Consider the following 16,870-nt stretch of genomic DNA (forward strand, 5'->3'; position numbering starts at 1 on the left):
TTTTTTTTTCTGTTCCTTGTTGATTTTTAAAAAGCTCCAATCCTTGCATCTTTACTCAGGCAAGACAGCCACTGAAATCTGCTGGCCAGATTCTTCTTTTGGCTACAGCAGTGTGAATCTAGAGTAACTCATTGAAGTCGGTGTGGTTGCACCAGATACATCAGTTTAGAACCCCTTTTTTGCAAACTAACAGAAGTCAGTGGGGCTCTTTGTGGGCACTGTGGTTCACTTGTAGACTAGCTTGCTTTAATGATCCAATGATTCCTCTGAGAAGTCAATGGAAAGATTCCCATTGCCTTCAGTGGTCTTTGGATGAGTTCTTAAGTGAACACAGAATCTGGAACAGTGGAACTTTGCCTGAGAAAGGGTGGCAAGATTTGGTCCAGACTACAGTAATCCAAAATGTGTCTGCCAGTCATTTGTGCGAATAAGTGCGGTTCTACTGTTAGTATAACAAATCTGACGTGTCCCAAGAGCTGATGTGATGTATTTGGTTACTTCCTTACGTTTAGCAGAATTCAAAGTATAAGCAACAATCTAAAGAAAACAATGGGCATTTCTTTAGGTATCACGTTTCCTAAACCAATAAGCAAAAAGGAAAAAAAATGGGCTGCACCAGGAACTCTTAGTTATTATATACTAACCAGACTGTGCATGGCACATTTTTATTTCTATAAAACTATTACAAAATATTCAAAAATACATTTTAGTAAATTTACAGCAGTTATTTCTCAATTTATTAATGCAAAACATCCTTTTTTTCACTCTGTACAAACTACCCTCTCCTTTGTCACAGAATTACCGCCATGTGCGCTTTTTTAAAAAATATTTTCTAATACATTTCTTCTTTTTTTTTTGAAGTTAAAAATAACAGTTTCTTACGGTTTTGTAAATAAAAAGTTTGTGTAACAGTCTTGACTTCCAAGAACGTGGCCGAATGGTGTTTTTACATAGCAAAATATTTAAGAAACATGAAAAACAATACAGGAAATGATGTTACAGTTGAAACTATTTAAATTAAAATAATATATTCTCATATTTTACACTATTTCAAAAACAAAATGTGATTCAAGTTAAGTATTGATCTCTCAAAAAAAATCTAATTTACAATTCTGTGTACAAAAATATAATTTATGGACCCCTTGAAGTTTGTCTCTTTCTGTTTGTGTATAGACTTGCTGAAAAGAAGTAGCATGGCAATGGAGGGCTGGGAAAAGTACAGAATTTTGCTTTCTGAAAGTCAGGACAGGTGTGACATGTAGAAAAATAGACTCTGTGCAGTTTTGCTTGGCCTCACAAAATAATGTTTTCCCCTGTGAGTGCAGTTCAGGTGATAATAAATTATCAAAGAAGCTTCTTAAGGCTCTTGAAGGTCCGGTTCATATCCATTTTAAAACATCTATTCAAAATACCAAACCAATAAATATCCAGGAGAGGAGGAAAAACAACAACCAAGAGAACAGAACAAAAGAACCAACCAAATAAAAAAAATATATAATATATTTATAAACTAAACAGAAGAAAACTTCCCGGGGTCTCTGTTTTCCTTAAAGTCTACTTTGGACTGTCCTACTTTATCATTATTTGTATGATGATGATGTCTTAAGCCGAGGTGCTCTCCTTTAAAAATATGTTGTTCCTTTTCTTTTCTTGTTCCCGTGCGTTGGTTTTTTCCCCTCTCTCCCGGCTGCCTGGGCGTGGCGGCGGTGCTCTGCTCTCAGCTGGCCTGCACGGCCATGCCCAGCGGGTGCAGGGAGTCACTGTCCAGCACCCAGCTGCCGAGGCGGTAGAGGAGGCGCGAGTACCAGTGGAGGCCCGGCGGGGCGGGCTCCGCCTCGGACAGGCCGGCGCTGGGGGAGAGCACGGCCAGCAGGGCGTGGGCCAGGCGGAAGGGGGCGAAGGCCCAGTGCGCCCAGCTGTGCTCCTCGATGACAGCGTAGCAGGAGGCCAGCACCCGGTTGATGAGGATGGTGCCCTGGGCCGTGAGCGGGGCGTAGGCCCCCGAGGCCTCCTCCCGCAGGGAGACGCTGTGCACCGCGGCGGGCAGCAGGCGCCGGCCGCCCTCGCCCAGCACGTAGACCCGCTGGCCCGGCCGCACGCGGCTGGCGAAGAGGGCGCGGCTGCGGGCGGGCTCGGGCTGGGAGTGGTTGTGGGGGGGCGCCACGAAGAGCAGGTGGGCGGCGGTGAGCAGCAGGCGGGCCCGCGGCTGCCGCGTCTCGATCACGTAGAAGAGCTTGGGGGCGCCGTGCTCGCGGTCCAGGAAAGCCAGGAAGTCGCTGTAGAGCAGCCGGCCCTGCGCGTCCGCCGCCAGCACGCGGTCCCCGGGGCTCAGGTCCCGCACGCGCTTCGTGCCGCCCTGCTCCAGGTGCACCGTGGCCGAGCCCGGGAAGCAGCCGCCCGACTTGGCGGCCACCGAGTTCTCTGTGCGGGCGAGAGAGGCGCACGGGTTAGAGGCGGGGGCGGACGGAGGGGGCCCCGGGCCGGGCTCTCTGCGCTCTCCCCACCCCCGCCGGGCTCTCTACACCCCCCGCCCCAACGCCAGGCTTTCTGCGCCCCGCTCCCGTTCTTCTGCACCCGCCCCCCCCCCGGCACTCTGCGCCCCGCTCCCGTTCTTCTGCACCCGCCCCCCCCCCCGGCACTCTGCGCCCCGCTCCCGTTCTTCTGCACCCGCCCCCCCCGGCACTCTGTGCCCCGCTCCCCCCCGGCACTCTGCGCCCCGCTCCCGTTCTTCTGCACCCGCCCCCCCCCGGCACTCTGTGCCCCGCTCCCCCCCACCCCCACCGGCACTCTGCGCCCCGCTCCCGTTCTTCTGCACCCGCCCCCCCCCGGCACTCTGCGCCCCGCTCCCGTTCTTCTGCACCCGCCCCCCCCCGGCACTCTGTGCCCCGCTCCCCCCCTCCCCCCCGGCACTCTGCGCCCCGCTCCCGTTCTTCTGCACCCGCCCCCCCCCGGCACTCTGTGCCCCGCTCCCGTTCTTCTGCACCCGCCCCCCCCGGCACTCTGTGCCCCGCTCCCCCCCTCCCCCCCGGCACTCTGCGCCCCGCTCCCGTTCTTCTGCACCCGCCCCCCCCCCGGCACTCTGCGCCCCGCTCCCGTTCTTCTGCACCCGCCCACCCCCGCCAGCACTCTGCACCCCGCTTCCGTTTTTCTGTACTCGCCCCCACCCCGGCTCGCTGCACCCTTCCCCCCGACCGGGCTCCCTGCGCCCCGCTCCCATTCGTCTGCACCCGCCCCCACGCCAGGCGCTCTGCGCCCTCCTATTCTTCTGCACCTTCCCCCCTGCCCCACCCTGGACTCTCTGCATCCCCCCGCCCCCTACAGAGCCAAGGGCAGGGGCTCTCTGCACCCTCACCCCCTCTGCAACCTTCACTATCTGCATCCTACACACAGGCATCAGACCAGCTGCTCTGCATCCCACCCTTTCACCCTATGTGTTGGCTTCATTTCTTGTCCCAATACATAATCTAGCCAGGGGCTCTCTGCATCCTGCCCTTCATACAGCCAAGGGGTAAGGGGGCTCTTTGCATCCCGCCTCCTCCCCATATAGCCAAAGGCAGGGGCTCTCTGCTTCTCTTCCCCCCCCCCATAGTGCCAAGGGTTCTCTGCATCTCCCCCCACTCCCCCAGAGCCAAGAACAGAGACTCTCTGCATGTCCTCCCCCACCGAGAACCAAGGACAGGGGCTCTCTGCATCTCACACTCCCCCCACCTCTTCTGCCATACGACATACTAGCCAGGTCTGCTCAGTGTCCTACTCCTCCTCCCTAGATCCCCAGGTTAAGAGTTGTCTGCATTCCACGCCTCAGGTTGAGTTTCAGTGCACACATTTATAGCAGTTGCCTTTGCATGCCTCCTTTCCAGCTCAGGTTAGTAGCTGTGAACCCCTTCCTCTCTTAGGCATCAGATATACACATCACCAGAGACAGCCCCTGCCCCAAGGAGTTCACAGTCTAACTAGACAAGACAGTTAAAGCCTTGTCTAGAAAAGTGCTCTGCTTTCACTAAAGTAATAAAACTAATCTTGTGAAAGTGGTGCAGCCCTCTTTGTAGCTGCACTTACATTACAAAGAACATAAGAACGGCCATACTGGGTCAGACCAATGGTAGACCAATATTCCGACAGTGGCCAATCCCATTGCTTCAGAGGAATGAATAGAACAGGCAATAATCCAGTTGAAGCTGAAGCTAACTCAATATAAGCTAACACTTAAAACAGTGTAAGTGGTTTACACTAGATCAGGGATTGGCAACCTTTGGTACGCGGCTCGCCAGGGTGCTTACCTTGGCGGGCCGAGCTGGTTTGTTTACCTGCTGCGTCCGCAGGTTCAGCTGATCGTGGCTCCCACTGGCTGCAGATCGCCGCTCCAGGCCAATGGGGGCTGTGGGAAGTGGTGGCCAGCATATCCCTCAGCCTGTGCAGCTTCCTGCAGCCCCCATTGGCCTGGAGCGGCAAATCGCGGCCAGTGGGAGCCATGATCGGCCAAACCTGCAGACGCAGCAGGTAAACAAAGCAGCCCGCCAGGGTGCTTACCCTGGTGAGCCACATGCCAAAGGTTGCCAATCCCTGCACTAGATGGAGGTTGGGCCAGTTTAACTGGATCCCTTTCAAAATTAATGTTGCCTTGTCTATGTGGGGGAAATTGACCAGAATTGCCATTGCAAAATGACCTATTCTGCAGTAATTATTCCAGAATAACTCCCCATGTGGACGCTACTCTGGAAAGAAAGATACTTTAATCCTGAATAATTAGTGCACTTCCAAAGTGGAGGTGTTATTCTAGAATAAAATTACTTTTATTCTGCAATATCATATCTAAGTGGAATAGTTTATTTCCGTCAATTTTCCCAGTAGAAAAGTTCATAGTTAAATTGTGCACGTTTACAAGTGAGGGTGACCTAGCTACACTTCTCAGAGCTATGAAAAAATCACACTCTGAGAGACATAGTTAAACTGACCTAACCCCCTGGGATAGATGCCGCTCGGTTGGGTAAGTCTACACTACAATGCTCCATTGGTGCTGCTGCACTGTTGTACTGCATCTGGTGAAGACTTGCTATGCTGACAGGAGAGCGCTCTCCCATTGGCATAATTACTCCATTCCAGCGAGAAGTGGACGATACGTCTCCCACTGACATAGCACCTGTGTGGACAGCGCAAAACTTGTGTTGCACCAGGCTGGGGGGTGCTTTTTCACACTCCTGAGTGATGTAAGTTATATCAACTCAGGCTGTACTGTAGACCTGCCTCTTGACGGAAGAATTCTGTGGACCTAGCTACTGCCTCTGAGTGGTGGATTAACTACAGCGATGGGAGATGCTCTTCTGTCACTTAGGCTACGTCCAGACTACCCGCCGTATCGGCGGGTTAAAATCGATTGCTCAGGGATCGATATATCGCGTCTCATTGAGACGCGATATATCGATCCCCGAGTGCGCTTATATCGATTCCGGAACTCCATCAACCCCAATGGAGTTGCGGAATCGACAAGGAGAGCCGCAAACATCGATCCCGCGCGGTGAGGATGGATGAGTAATCCGATCTTAGATATTCGACTTCAGCTACATTAGTCACGTAGCTGAAGTTGCGTATCTAAGATCGATTTCCCCCCGTAGTGTGGACCAGCCCTTAGCAAGTGTCTGCACTCGCCAAAGTTGTGCTGCCGATTCATAGACAGTGTAAGGGCAAGTTTACATTTAAAACACTGCATTGGCGCAGCAGCTGTAGCGCTTCAATGAGGATGCTACGCCGATAGGAGACAGCTCTTCTGTTGGCGTAGTTAATTCACCTCCCTGAGAGGCATTAGCTGCGTCAAGCTCTCCCACCAAGCTCTCCCACTGTCTACACGGTGGGTTAGGTTGGTATTTTGACCTATCTAGGTCTGTAGTGTAGACCAGACCTAATACAGCCAAAACCAAAGGGCGGAAGGGGAATCAGAGGCACAGAGAAGTGAAGTGACTGGCTTAATGTCACATAGTAAGTCAATGGTAGAGCTAGACTTAGCTCCCAGGGCTCCTGACTCTTAGGCAAAGTCTAGGCTGTGCACCTTAAATGGCATGGCTGGCTGCTGTAAGGTACGCAGTGTAGCCACTCTTTGCTGGCAGGACAGAGCTCTCCTGCTGGCAAAATTAAACCACCCCCAATGGAGAGCATCTTCCACCAACAAACTGCTTTCCACACCTGCAGTTTTCGTTGGTAAAATTCTTGTTAGTCGGGATATTTTTTTTCACACCCCTGGCCTTAGGACTGGTCTACATGGGAACTTACTTAGACATAGCTATGTATCTGAGGGCTGTAAAAAATCCACACCCGAGTGATGTAGTTTTATCAGCCTAATGCCTGGGGTAGACAGTGCTAGGAGGATGGAAGAATGCTTCCATTGCCATAGCTACTGCCTCTTAGGGAGGTGTAGTACCTACCCTGATAGGAGAACCCCTCCCATGGGCATAGGTAATATTTACACTGAGGTGCCACAGCAGTGCTACTGTTGTATATTAGGTGTAGACAAGCCCTTATCCACTAGATCCTCCTGCCTCTCATTGCCTTAGGAACTTCTGAGCACTGCCTCACAGCAGTCTCTGTGCCCACACACCAGGTGAGGATTCTCTGTGCGCACGCGCACAAACACCCTGCACAGCCCAGATCAGGAGTGTATGCTCCCCTAGCCCCCTGCCTAACCTTAAAACACCCTCTACTTTATGCACAAGGACAGGCTAGTCATTGGGGCTAAGTTTTAACTTGATCCTAAATTTTGGGACTCTTGGTTATGCTGTCACCACTGCCCCATTATTAGTCCGTCAGAGAAATCCTAGCCATTTTAAAAATAAGATCACCCCACATTTATAGATTTGAATTCTCTGTCCTTGGAAATATTACTATAATGTGTAGAAATTTAAAAGATTTTCAGGCCAGAAGAGACTGGTATGACTGTCTATTCTTCCCTCTTCCATAGCATAGAGTCTGGAATTTCACCTGGTAATTCCTGCGTGTTCCTGAACACCCTAGTTACATTTTTGTGTATTCGGCTGCAGCCATAGTATTCCACTGTAGCCATGGCATTTGATACAATGTATTTCCATTCTTGCTCCCTTCCCTTGATTTCACTGTAGTTTTCTCCCAGTTATTGAGTGTGCCAATTTCTAGTCCAAGTAATTTCCCCCCTAAAAGTTGTAAGACCACAGATACAGATTTTATTTTTGTGCCTCCGTAGCTGGTGCATAAGCTATTATGATTTAAATAAACACTTGGAGAGTCTCCTAATGACTTTCTCAGGAAGGACAGGAAGGGCGAAAATTAGAATGTTATTGATTTGCTAACGACTTTATCACTTGTGCTTCAGAAATGGAACAGCAAGATCTCCAAGGCCTCTTCACTGAGAACATGGCAACAAACGAGCTATGCGCTTTATGTAGAGTCCTTTCCTAGCAAACTACACCTTAGTACAAGCCCCGAGTAAAGCTCTTGCTTGCGCTTTGTTTGCATATTCAGGGCTTGATGAATAGATCTAGTAGTGTAGCAACTCTACAAACATGCCAGTGAATTGGCAGAGGTGTGAAAATCTGCTGCTTTGAGCTGTGCTGTTTGGGTTCTCTAATTAAAATCCAATAAAGGATCAGCATTGTCATTCTGATTCATGTAATAAATGCAGACACTCTTGGAAGAGAGGACACTTCCATTTTTTCCCCAGCTTCTTCCCCTCGCCCCCCTCCCCCTATTTGTTCAGGTGCAGAAACCCTATGTGCCAATTCACACACATACTCTCCAAAAAACCAGGACCTTCCAAGCACTATTTGCACAGCGGAGCCACTTTTCCAAGACACTCAAGATGTGTATTTGAATTTTAAATGTAGGAGCTTGCTCTGAATACTTGCAGTAGCCCATTATCAATGTCCCTTTTACCACCCCAGCCTCTCTTCTCTGTCCTGATGACAATAATTCAGACCTTGGGGGAACTCTTCTTTGCATTCCAATCTCCGGGATCATACTTTTTGCAAATAGAGATCTAGATAAAGAATCTTCCTGCCTGGAATTATAGAGTTTAATCTTCTCATAAGATTCTCTGTCATGAAACGAGGGTTTGACAATTTGAAATCAGACTTAGCTGGCGGAATTCAAGCCTGCTCTCTTGAAGCCCGTGTAGTACAGTCACACGACCCTGCCTGACATGCACTAAATATTACCCCAAACCTCCAAGTGTGTGTGGAATTTTAATGAGTAGATTTGTTCTCTTGGAATTATTCGTCTCTTATGAAATATACATGGAGTTGGATTATGTTCGTTTGGAATAAGGTTACTGTGCATCACAAACACCTTGAGCTGAGCATATCTTTACTATAGAAAAGGACATTTAATAACACTAGCAACTTTGTAGAGATTTCTTTGGCTAAATAAAAGCAGAAGATTAACCAAAGCAATATCACAGACTCAATGTAAAGCCTGCATTGGCCGGGGAAGTGTTATTCTTCATCAGCCCAGGAATGTAAAACTGGTTAAGGGGGCTGATCTGCTCCCAGTAGAGTCAATGGAAGTCTTGCCATTGCTTTGAATGGGAGCAGGATCAGGCCCCTAGTTACCTTACTTCTAAGCAAACAGATATATTTAGAGAGAGAGTAATTATTTTCTTTCACAACTAAGTATTTCTTGACACTTTAAAAGTGTTTCTTGGCTAAAAGAGGCTATTAAAATACAGTTTAGATGCTATGCAACAAACGCTTAGAGGTGAAAAACCCAGCTCTTCTGTGATGCACTGTTAACAGTTTTGCTAAAAGCGCCAATTTATGCGCAGAAACGAAGTTTCAGATTTCGCGATTTATTGTTAGCAAGTTAGCAAGTTATTCCTTTGTTGAAACAGCATGTGGCGTTGTAAGCACAGGGGAAAAATCCTGGCGTTTCCTAGCGGCTACAGATTAAGCCACGAATGGCATTAATTTTCCTTTTCCTGCGCACACTTGCAGGTCCTCTTGGCAATAGTAATAATACTAGACTTCGGGGCGTGCAGCCAGCTAGATGTTTTTAAATGGTCACGATACTTGTTTGTAAGATACTATATGGATTTAGAAAAGAATAAGTGCCAGGGGGGACCCGACTGTTATTTTGCAGAGTTGTGGGCTCATTCGGGGTGGGAGGGGACCAATACTGTAACAAAGTGGCGGAGTTGGCTGCAGGTTTTTGCATCCTTATGATTAATCTAGGGCTATAGAGGCGCCTGGCACGTCAGATACATGACATGCATTCGCCCCACCCGCACCAGAGTGAGACAGCTAGAGAACCGGATTCATATCCGAATCAGTTCTCTGCCCAGCTTGTCACTGTGATCGGAACGAGGGCTTCCCCCTGCCTTTGTAAACTCCACTCTAAATCTACACTGTCCTCCTAATAGCCCCCTCCTACGTAGGCAGAGAAGCACAGGACGAGGCTGGCTCATAAATGTGACCAAGCCCTGTAGTTATGTATGGCTCCAAATCAGTTAAACGGGAAGAGAAGCGCACCCTCAGCCCCTGCTCCCACTGCAGCCCAGCCGCGAGGCAAAGCAATGGCCGGATAACCGCATCCTCCCCCAGGTCAAGTGCCGGGTTCTGATGCAACCTGCGCTTGGCACAAGCAGCCAGGGCCGTCCAGAGAGAAAGTGGGGCAATGTGCCCCAGGCCCCTAGGGGCCCCCGTGAGTATATAGTATTCTCTAGTATTGCAACTTTTTTTAATGGAAGGGGCCCCGAAATTGCTTTGCCCTAGGCCCCCTGAATCCTCTGGGCAGCCCTGCAAGCAGCAGCAGCCCCAGGGCTTAGCCTTGCGGAGTGCCCCTCCCCTCCTAGGCCCCCAGTGATGCTGTAGTCCCTTCAGTGGCTGCCTTAGGGGGGTTCACACGCCTTGTTGCTCGGATACTTTTATTCTCCCCTAGAGTCCAACCTGTCAGGCCTGGGTCCCACCATCCTTACCCGCTTTGACGGAGCAGTGGATGTGGGCCTTGGACTCGTAGTAGACCCAGTCGAAGCCAGCCTCCACCGCCAGCCGAGCCAGCATGCCGTACTTGCTGCGGTCCCTGTCCGAGGTGGTAATGTCCACGGCCCGGCCCTCGTAATGCAGCGACTCCTCGGAGTGGTGCCCATCTTCATCCCATCCCTCGGTCACCCTCAGCTTCACGCCGGGCCACTGGTTCATCACCGAGATCGCCAGGGCGTTCAGCTTGTCTTTGCATCTCTGCAGGGACAGGGGCACACAAGGGGCACACGCATTGCACGGGCACTGCGGCATTTAGACAGCCCCCCACCCTGGCCACTGATCTTCCCCCCCCCCCAGCCCCCATTCAAAATAACACACACTTCCCATGTCAAGAGTTAAAGGCTACGGACAAAGCCTGAGCTATGCTGTCAGTAAATTGTGATCCTGGGCCCACTATTACTGAAGTCAAGGGCAAAACTCCTGGTGACTTCGCCCTATATATCCGTGCAAGGGGCCAGCCTGGGGGAATTGAAAAGCTTCTCGGATACCTAATGGGCAAGCCTGTTAGTCTGATGTAGGAAGTAAAGTGAGGTCGGTGCAGAGAAGGTTGAAGCCCGGATAATACCGAGTGAGTGGGGTCGAGATACAACCATTCTTTCAAACGATCGCCCAGTTCCTTACAACCTGCAACCTGTCTGAGTGTCGGAAGCATGGCATGGTCTCTCCTCATTCTTCCAGCTAAGACGTGCATTTTCACACTGTTGGGAGCAGAATAAAGTTTTCCAAAAGACAAACACTTGCCATACATCTGGGAGCCAAATATCTTCCCCTGCAATCTCTCTCCGGGTCTTTTCAACTTAAGTCGGTGATGAAAAGGTTCTCAATACGCGTTAACAGCCTTTCTGTGCTAGAAGGAGTTTTTCCTTCGCAGATCACTCACTAGAGTCCTTAGACCAGCCTGGGCTAGAAACATTCATCCTGCTTGAAATATACATACGTGTATATATAAGAGCAAACTCAGCTGATATCTCTTAGGGGAAAGAATGAAAAGCAGAGAGGGATTAAGTTGATAGCAATGTTAAAAACCAACAAACCCAGAGCTGCGCTATCGTAGAATATGAAACCGGGAGTGACAACAAGCATTCTTTATATGGAGTGCCACATTCTTTTAACTCTAGAGACCACTGCCACATGATTAACTTTCTATTTCCTTTAACTAGCTCCTTTCCTTTATGTTTTCTTGGTTTTATGAAATTTGCCATGCAGGACCCGGCAGTTCGGCGAGAAATTGTAAGAGATTATGGACAAACGTGTAAGGAAGGGGCAGAGAGGGAGGACGGAGCGAGGAGATCATTCTGAATAAAGTACGAAAAGTTTGGGTAGATTCTTATCACATCCCCGAGTTTAAATGGAATACTGCTCTGCATGAATCAATGAGCCCTAGAAAAAGGTCAGCTACCATCCACACCCACTGAGGATTAGACAAGCAATATATATTTCAGGCACATTTGCAAATGTGAAGACTACAGCATGTTGCCAGCTAATTTTTTTTTAAAAAAAAGGACAAAGCCTTTTCACGATATGGATATTTGACTGTTGCAGTCCAACAAATATCATCTGCAGTTCAGTAAAGCTAAAGGCAAACGCATCAAGTGGGTAGGGATGTTTGGCTTTCTCCAGGAGGACTCACCCAAAACGTTATCAATATGTTAAATAACACACCACAAAGGTTCTTTTCACAGCTCCCAGAAGGGGGAAAAAGCTTGCATGATTCCTGCAACGCTACCTTTAGGTACGTGACCGGATTGCTCAACAGGAAAGTTCCAGCGCGTATATTACAGCCATAAAGAGATACCCTCGTAATACTTCGGTGGCAGTTAAATATAAAGTGCCCTGGTGAGTCCACTTTGGACTCCCTGGCCGATTGTTCCACGTGACTTCACATTTTTATGGAAAGAGCTGATTGTTTGGTCTTTAAGGTGATGTTAGCCTAGGAAAAGCAGAAAACCATAAGGAGGTTTAGCTTGTGAATCTCTCTCGCAGATATACTGTGAGAAAAAGGCGAAACGGTTAACGTTTTAGGCCACTGACAAGGAGAAAGCCCTTAGCTGCACAGCAGTCTAAAGCCATGTTATTTTATAACTAAGAAAACAAGCAGGGAGGAGAGTAGACAAGGTGGGTTTGCTATTCCAGCTCCTTCCCCTATAAATATGAGCTAAAGTCTCTCTAGCAAAATAAAAGGGAAAAGAACGATCTACTAAAGGACTTTCCTTCCTTTCATATTGGCTGAGCTGGATTGTCAGAGTCAAAAGCCGTGAAGGCCAGACTATTTATTAATTCATTGGGTCGTGTGCCACAAATCAAGCCCAATTCTGTTCAGCCACCGTGAAACTCAGCAGGGCTGCCTCCACTAACGCTTTGTGTGGAGGCAAAGTTGTTCAACAAGCCCTCTCCTGCCAGCCCCTAATCTCTTCACAAATGAATTGCTTGAAGGAAACACTTAACAGGTACCTGTCAGTGTAAACAACCCGGTGGGCTTCCTAAATGCCAAGCTGATCTCCAAATTCCGCACATCATGCACCGGTTGTGTGCCTGTGTGGCATTAGATTTCTATTTTATTTCATACAAATTCCAGCTTTATCATATTGACCTGGCCCCCTTATCTCTTTCACAGATCCAGCCAATGGTTGTTCTTGCTGTGTGTGTGGGGGGGGGGGGGAGGAGGGGGCATTCAGCAAACTACTGTTTTCACCTGCAAAGTTAAGAACCTGACTTACCTAGCTCTGTTTGCGTTTTTTCCCTTCTTAAGTTAATATTAACTAGCAGCTAATGCATTCAGCAACGATTCTGAAAGTTTAACAATTCCATTCAGGGAAGAGCTTTCCATGGTTGAAGGGCTTGTGAAGCAGGCATTTGAAGGCTTGAATTTAACAGAACAAGAGGTTGCTGATTGGGAGAGAAAGAAAGAGATTGGCCTAGCTCGTTGTAGGGTTGCAATATGAGGGAATTCTGATGTCAGCGGCAGTTTCCCACCACCTCCCTACAAATATTGTTATTGGAAGACCACCGAGCAATTCCCCCTCCAACCCACCCCGAACGTCGCTCTAGGATCAATCACCCCATTACCTCGCCCCAGCCCCAGCCAGGGTTATGAGATCACTCCTGTTCCTTCCTCTCCCCTCCCCCAATATCATTATGCAATCACCGATGTCCCTTTCTCCCCTTTCTTGGTCCCCAAAGGGGGTTCAGTAATGAAGGTGCAGCCAGACGTTGATCTCTTATTTTGGTGTGGTACCTAAGCTGGGCTATGAGGCAGAGCGGTGTTATCTACCCCCTCCCCTTTTTGTGTGTGTGTGTGTGTGTGTGTAAGGAACGAGAATAGTCACTGAAGGAAAAAGTATTTGTTTTCGTTTCGTTCGTCTGAGGGAAGTTGACAGAAGGTCAGAAGTTCAAATGCTGCCAGCTATTGCAGCGAGAGTGGCAAGCCATGTAGAAGGCTCTCTATTCCCAGGGAAGGGCAGCTAGCGAGACAAGGCACATCCAAGGCTTCGGTAGAGGAGAAAGGAGACACTACCACACATGCTGGGGTCTCCCCCACTGCAGCCCACCCCCCTTTAAAAAAAAACCCCCACCACACATTTTCCCTTCCTCTGTGGGTCTCCATCTCTTTCCCCCTGCATTTCAATCTGTCTGGCGCTCCCTCTCTCTTCCTTTCTACACCTAAGCTTCATTTGCTCTTTCATGAGTATGGGGTGTGTGTGTGTGTGTGTGTGTCTAATTACACACACGCACACACACACAAAAACACGTCTTCTTTTTTTCCTGGGGCTTCCCAGCAGCAGCAGCAGCAGCAGCATTTGCCGTATTAAAAAGGATACAAACTGAAATCCTAGCCGTTGCGATCGATAAAAGAGGAGTAAGTGGAGCTGAAAATGCGAGATGTGTCTGACTTGTCGCACAGCTACACTGCCTTGCATCTTTTCAGCAAGGGAGGATGACCGAGGGCTATAAGAGGGACTGGATCTTACAATGCATGCCACAATAGTCATCAGCCAGCCCTCTCTCACTTGCCTTTCTTTTGCATTAGGAGGCGAGATTAAAGCTGCTATCGAATTGGACTGGGAACTCTCTACACAACATGCTCTGCACCGTGGCCTGTGCATATTTAATTGAGGCTCGCGCTTCTATCTGGCAGAGGCGCGCGCGTCAACACTCATAGGTACAGTAAGATTTAAGGTGGTCGGGAGGAGATTGGAGGAGACACGTCCTTCGCCCAAATAAATCTAGTAAATGTGGGGAAAATCAAGCCGAGGCAAAGGGGAGAGTTTAGGAAATTCTTCCCATCCTCAACGCGATTCTTGCAGCCGAGTATATTATAGCACTGAAAGAGGCACTTAAATACATTAATAGTGGGAAGGGGGGGAGAGGCTGTTGACCTATATTTGGGTGAAACCCATTTCCAGTGTCTAGATGGCATCTAGATTCCATGCAGTTTCAAAAACTCTAGAACTGGGAGACTAATTGCTTTCACCTATCTCTCCATGAGCAATAACAATATTTATTATAATAATGTGGCTGTTTGGGACGGTTTATTTTTTGCATACAGTGGTTCCGCATTCTGATTCCACTCCCGATTCAATATTTATCCAGCTGTAAACCTTGTGCCATCTGATTTTTAAAACAGAAGTGATGCAATGCTGATAAGTTGCAAGTCCCTCCCATTTGGAAGTACCAGAGCATTGGTGGCGAGCATCCTTAAAGAAATATCAATATATTTACGCTCTGATGGGCACAATTGCAAAGGATGGTTTTGCAATACAAGCTATATAATACAGAAACAGGAGAGTAATGGTCGATTGGACTTCAGCTGCCTTTTGTGACTGCAAGACTCTAGAGGTACTAAATTTAGAATCCGCTCGCAAACCACAATAATGAAGGGTAATAAAATAAAATAAATATAAAAAAAGCCAGCAGCTGTACCAACCGCTGACTGCATTTGTAATAACGAAAGAGTGGCCTGACGGTCACTACACACTTGGGATCCTCTTAGCTGTATACAATTCGTTTGATCAAAGTGCAGGCTTGGGGACAAATGCAAACAGAAATCTCTAACCAAGTTACAGGAAACGTCATGGCAAGGTTATAATTGTAAAGTATTACACAAAACCCCAACAAATATATATCTAGGGCTATATGCCCCTGCAAACTTAACTGGATATTTAAATATGAATCTAACCGATGAGGGGTTTTTTTGGGGGGGGGAGGCAGGGGTGTCTTTCAAAAATTCTAAGACGCTTTAATTTATGATTGCTCAGATATGCTAACAAATAAAAATATATGTATCTATGTAGCTCTACCTGAGTCATCAGTCTGTCAGCTCCAGTGTTCTCTTCATCCTTAAAAATAATGTCAGGGTTGTAATTTGGGGTTAGTTCTTTAAATCTCTCGGAGTTTCTTGAGATCTTCCCTTCATATCTTCCACTGGCCCCTAGGGTCTTCTCTGCCACATTGGGAATAAACTGCTTATAGGCTAAAGGGGTCAGTTTTTTGGGGTGTCTCCTTTTTCCAATACCCCTGCCTGGTCCACAAGTCAGCCCAGAGGAGACCAAAAGAACGCAGATGAAGCCCACCAACAGAATTCTTGTCAACAGCAGCATTTCGTCCATTGAATCCAATTACTTCAAAGCTCTCTGTGTCTATCCCTGGCTGTCTCTCTAGATCTCTCTCTTCCTACGTCCTTGTCTGCTTTCTGAATCGTATACTATCCACCGATCCCTAGCAAGACAGGTGTTGGAATGGCAGGCTTTAGGTCGCTGATAACGGAACACATCGGAGTTTGGTCGTGAGACAGCAATCGGGAGACAAAAAGGGTCTGATTTTAATGGTAGCAAGGCTAGAGACGCTTGTGAGAGGAGTCTGCCTTTAGTTCTATATTATAGCTGCCAGAGCCGAGTTCTGATTGGCTAAGGCGAGACAAGCTTGTCTTCTGATGTATTAACCCTCAAAAAGGCAACAAATTCTTGAAAGATATTTTTTTTTCTTTTACCTGTAGGGCTTGGAGCTGAAAGGGGTGGAGATAGCGCTTTCTTGGGATAACATCAATTACATGCTGTTTTTTTTTTAACTTTCTTGGCAGAGTGGTACATTTGTCAGCAGGAGTAACAGATGTCTCTGTGAAATAGAAATATTAGCAGGCTGCCTTACTGCATTTCAAGTTTTTAAGGGCGGGTTTAAATTAAAATAAAATAATAAGTTGGCTATCAAACAACTTTTTGAAAAATAATCTTTCAGGGGCAAAATGACTAACCATTTGAAAACTAACCCGTCTAAGTGTATCTTTCTTTTTCATTGACAAGCAACATTGCATGAAAGCAATACGACTTTTCAAATACATTTACTTTTTCAGCAGGTAAGTGACTGGCTTAGGGGAGAAAAAAAGTATTTTTTAAAATATAAAATGGTAGTTTTATAAAGTTTGTGTGTATAACTTTTACACGATGCAATTGCAGTGTATATAGCTGTTAAATGGTACTTTATTAGACGACAACTTAAAATAAGAAAATATTGTACTTGAAGAAAGAAACAAGCAGTGAACTGAATAAAAAAGACCAGACTCTGATGTCCTGAGCATGTTGGGACTATATGCTTTGTTTCTTTGGGCTAACTCTAAGAAGTGCATTAAAAACCCTTATCCCTTCTTGTGGGGTGTCATTAAGTTTTTAGAAAAGCATAGTATTGAAAGCATCCGCAAACACAATTACCAGAGACCGATCCAAGTAAAGTGAATGGAAAGGGGATAAGTTTAATGTTAAATTAATTGTTATCTTATGCAGCGTGGCAAGTGATGTCTTTATCCCGATCTCCAAAAGCTACTAATCAGACAAAGGTGTTGAGAGACGAGCAAAATCGCAGAGAGATGGTGCTGATAAAGCAGG

General features: G+C 47.6%; 1 protein-coding gene across 3 annotated transcripts; it reads right to left on the reverse strand.

Moving 5' to 3' along the window:
• Positions 1 to 222: 222 nt before the first annotated feature.
• On the reverse strand, positions 223 to 15,827 carry SHH (sonic hedgehog signaling molecule). 3 transcript variants are annotated; one of them, XM_050940448.1, is made up of 4 exons: positions 11,722 to 12,439; positions 10,561 to 10,916; positions 9,932 to 10,193; positions 223 to 2,421 (listed from the first exon to the last, which is right to left on the reverse strand). In XM_050940448.1, exons 2-4 carry the CDS (start codon positions 10,741 to 10,743, stop codon positions 1,718 to 1,720), a joined length of 1,149 nt encoding a protein of 382 aa, XP_050796405.1. In that variant the 5' UTR covers positions 10,744 to 10,916; positions 11,722 to 12,439; the 3' UTR covers positions 223 to 1,717. The 3 variants fall into 3 exon arrangements, with proteins under 3 accessions (XP_050796405.1, XP_050796403.1, XP_050796404.1); XM_050940446.1 differs by lacking the exons at positions 10,561 to 10,916; positions 11,722 to 12,439 and adding an exon at positions 15,293 to 15,827; XM_050940447.1 differs by lacking the exon at positions 11,722 to 12,439 and having other exon boundaries at positions 10,561 to 11,714.
• Positions 15,828 to 16,870: the final 1,043 nt, after the last annotated feature.

The sequence above is a fragment of the Gopherus flavomarginatus genome, chromosome 2, assembly GCF_025201925.1.
Source record: "Gopherus flavomarginatus isolate rGopFla2 chromosome 2, rGopFla2.mat.asm, whole genome shotgun sequence".
NCBI classification, from domain to species: domain Eukaryota; kingdom Metazoa; phylum Chordata; order Testudines; family Testudinidae; genus Gopherus; species Gopherus flavomarginatus.

What these genes read in the sequence shown, in the direction of transcription:
- SHH (XM_050940446.1), bottom strand. Translation starts at nt 15,601, where the DNA reads ATGGACGAAATGCTGCTGTTGACAAGAATTCTGTTGGTGGGCTTCATC. An exon ending in CTGACAGACTGATGACTCAG is followed by an intron (nt 10,194 to 15,292) that starts GTAGAGCTACAT and finishes CTGTCCCTGCAG; the next exon opens with AGATGCAAAGACAAGCTGAA. An exon ending in CCACTGCTCCGTCAAAGCGG is followed by an intron (nt 2,422 to 9,931) that starts GTAAGGATGGTG and finishes TCGCCCGCACAG; the next exon opens with AGAACTCGGTGGCCGCCAAG.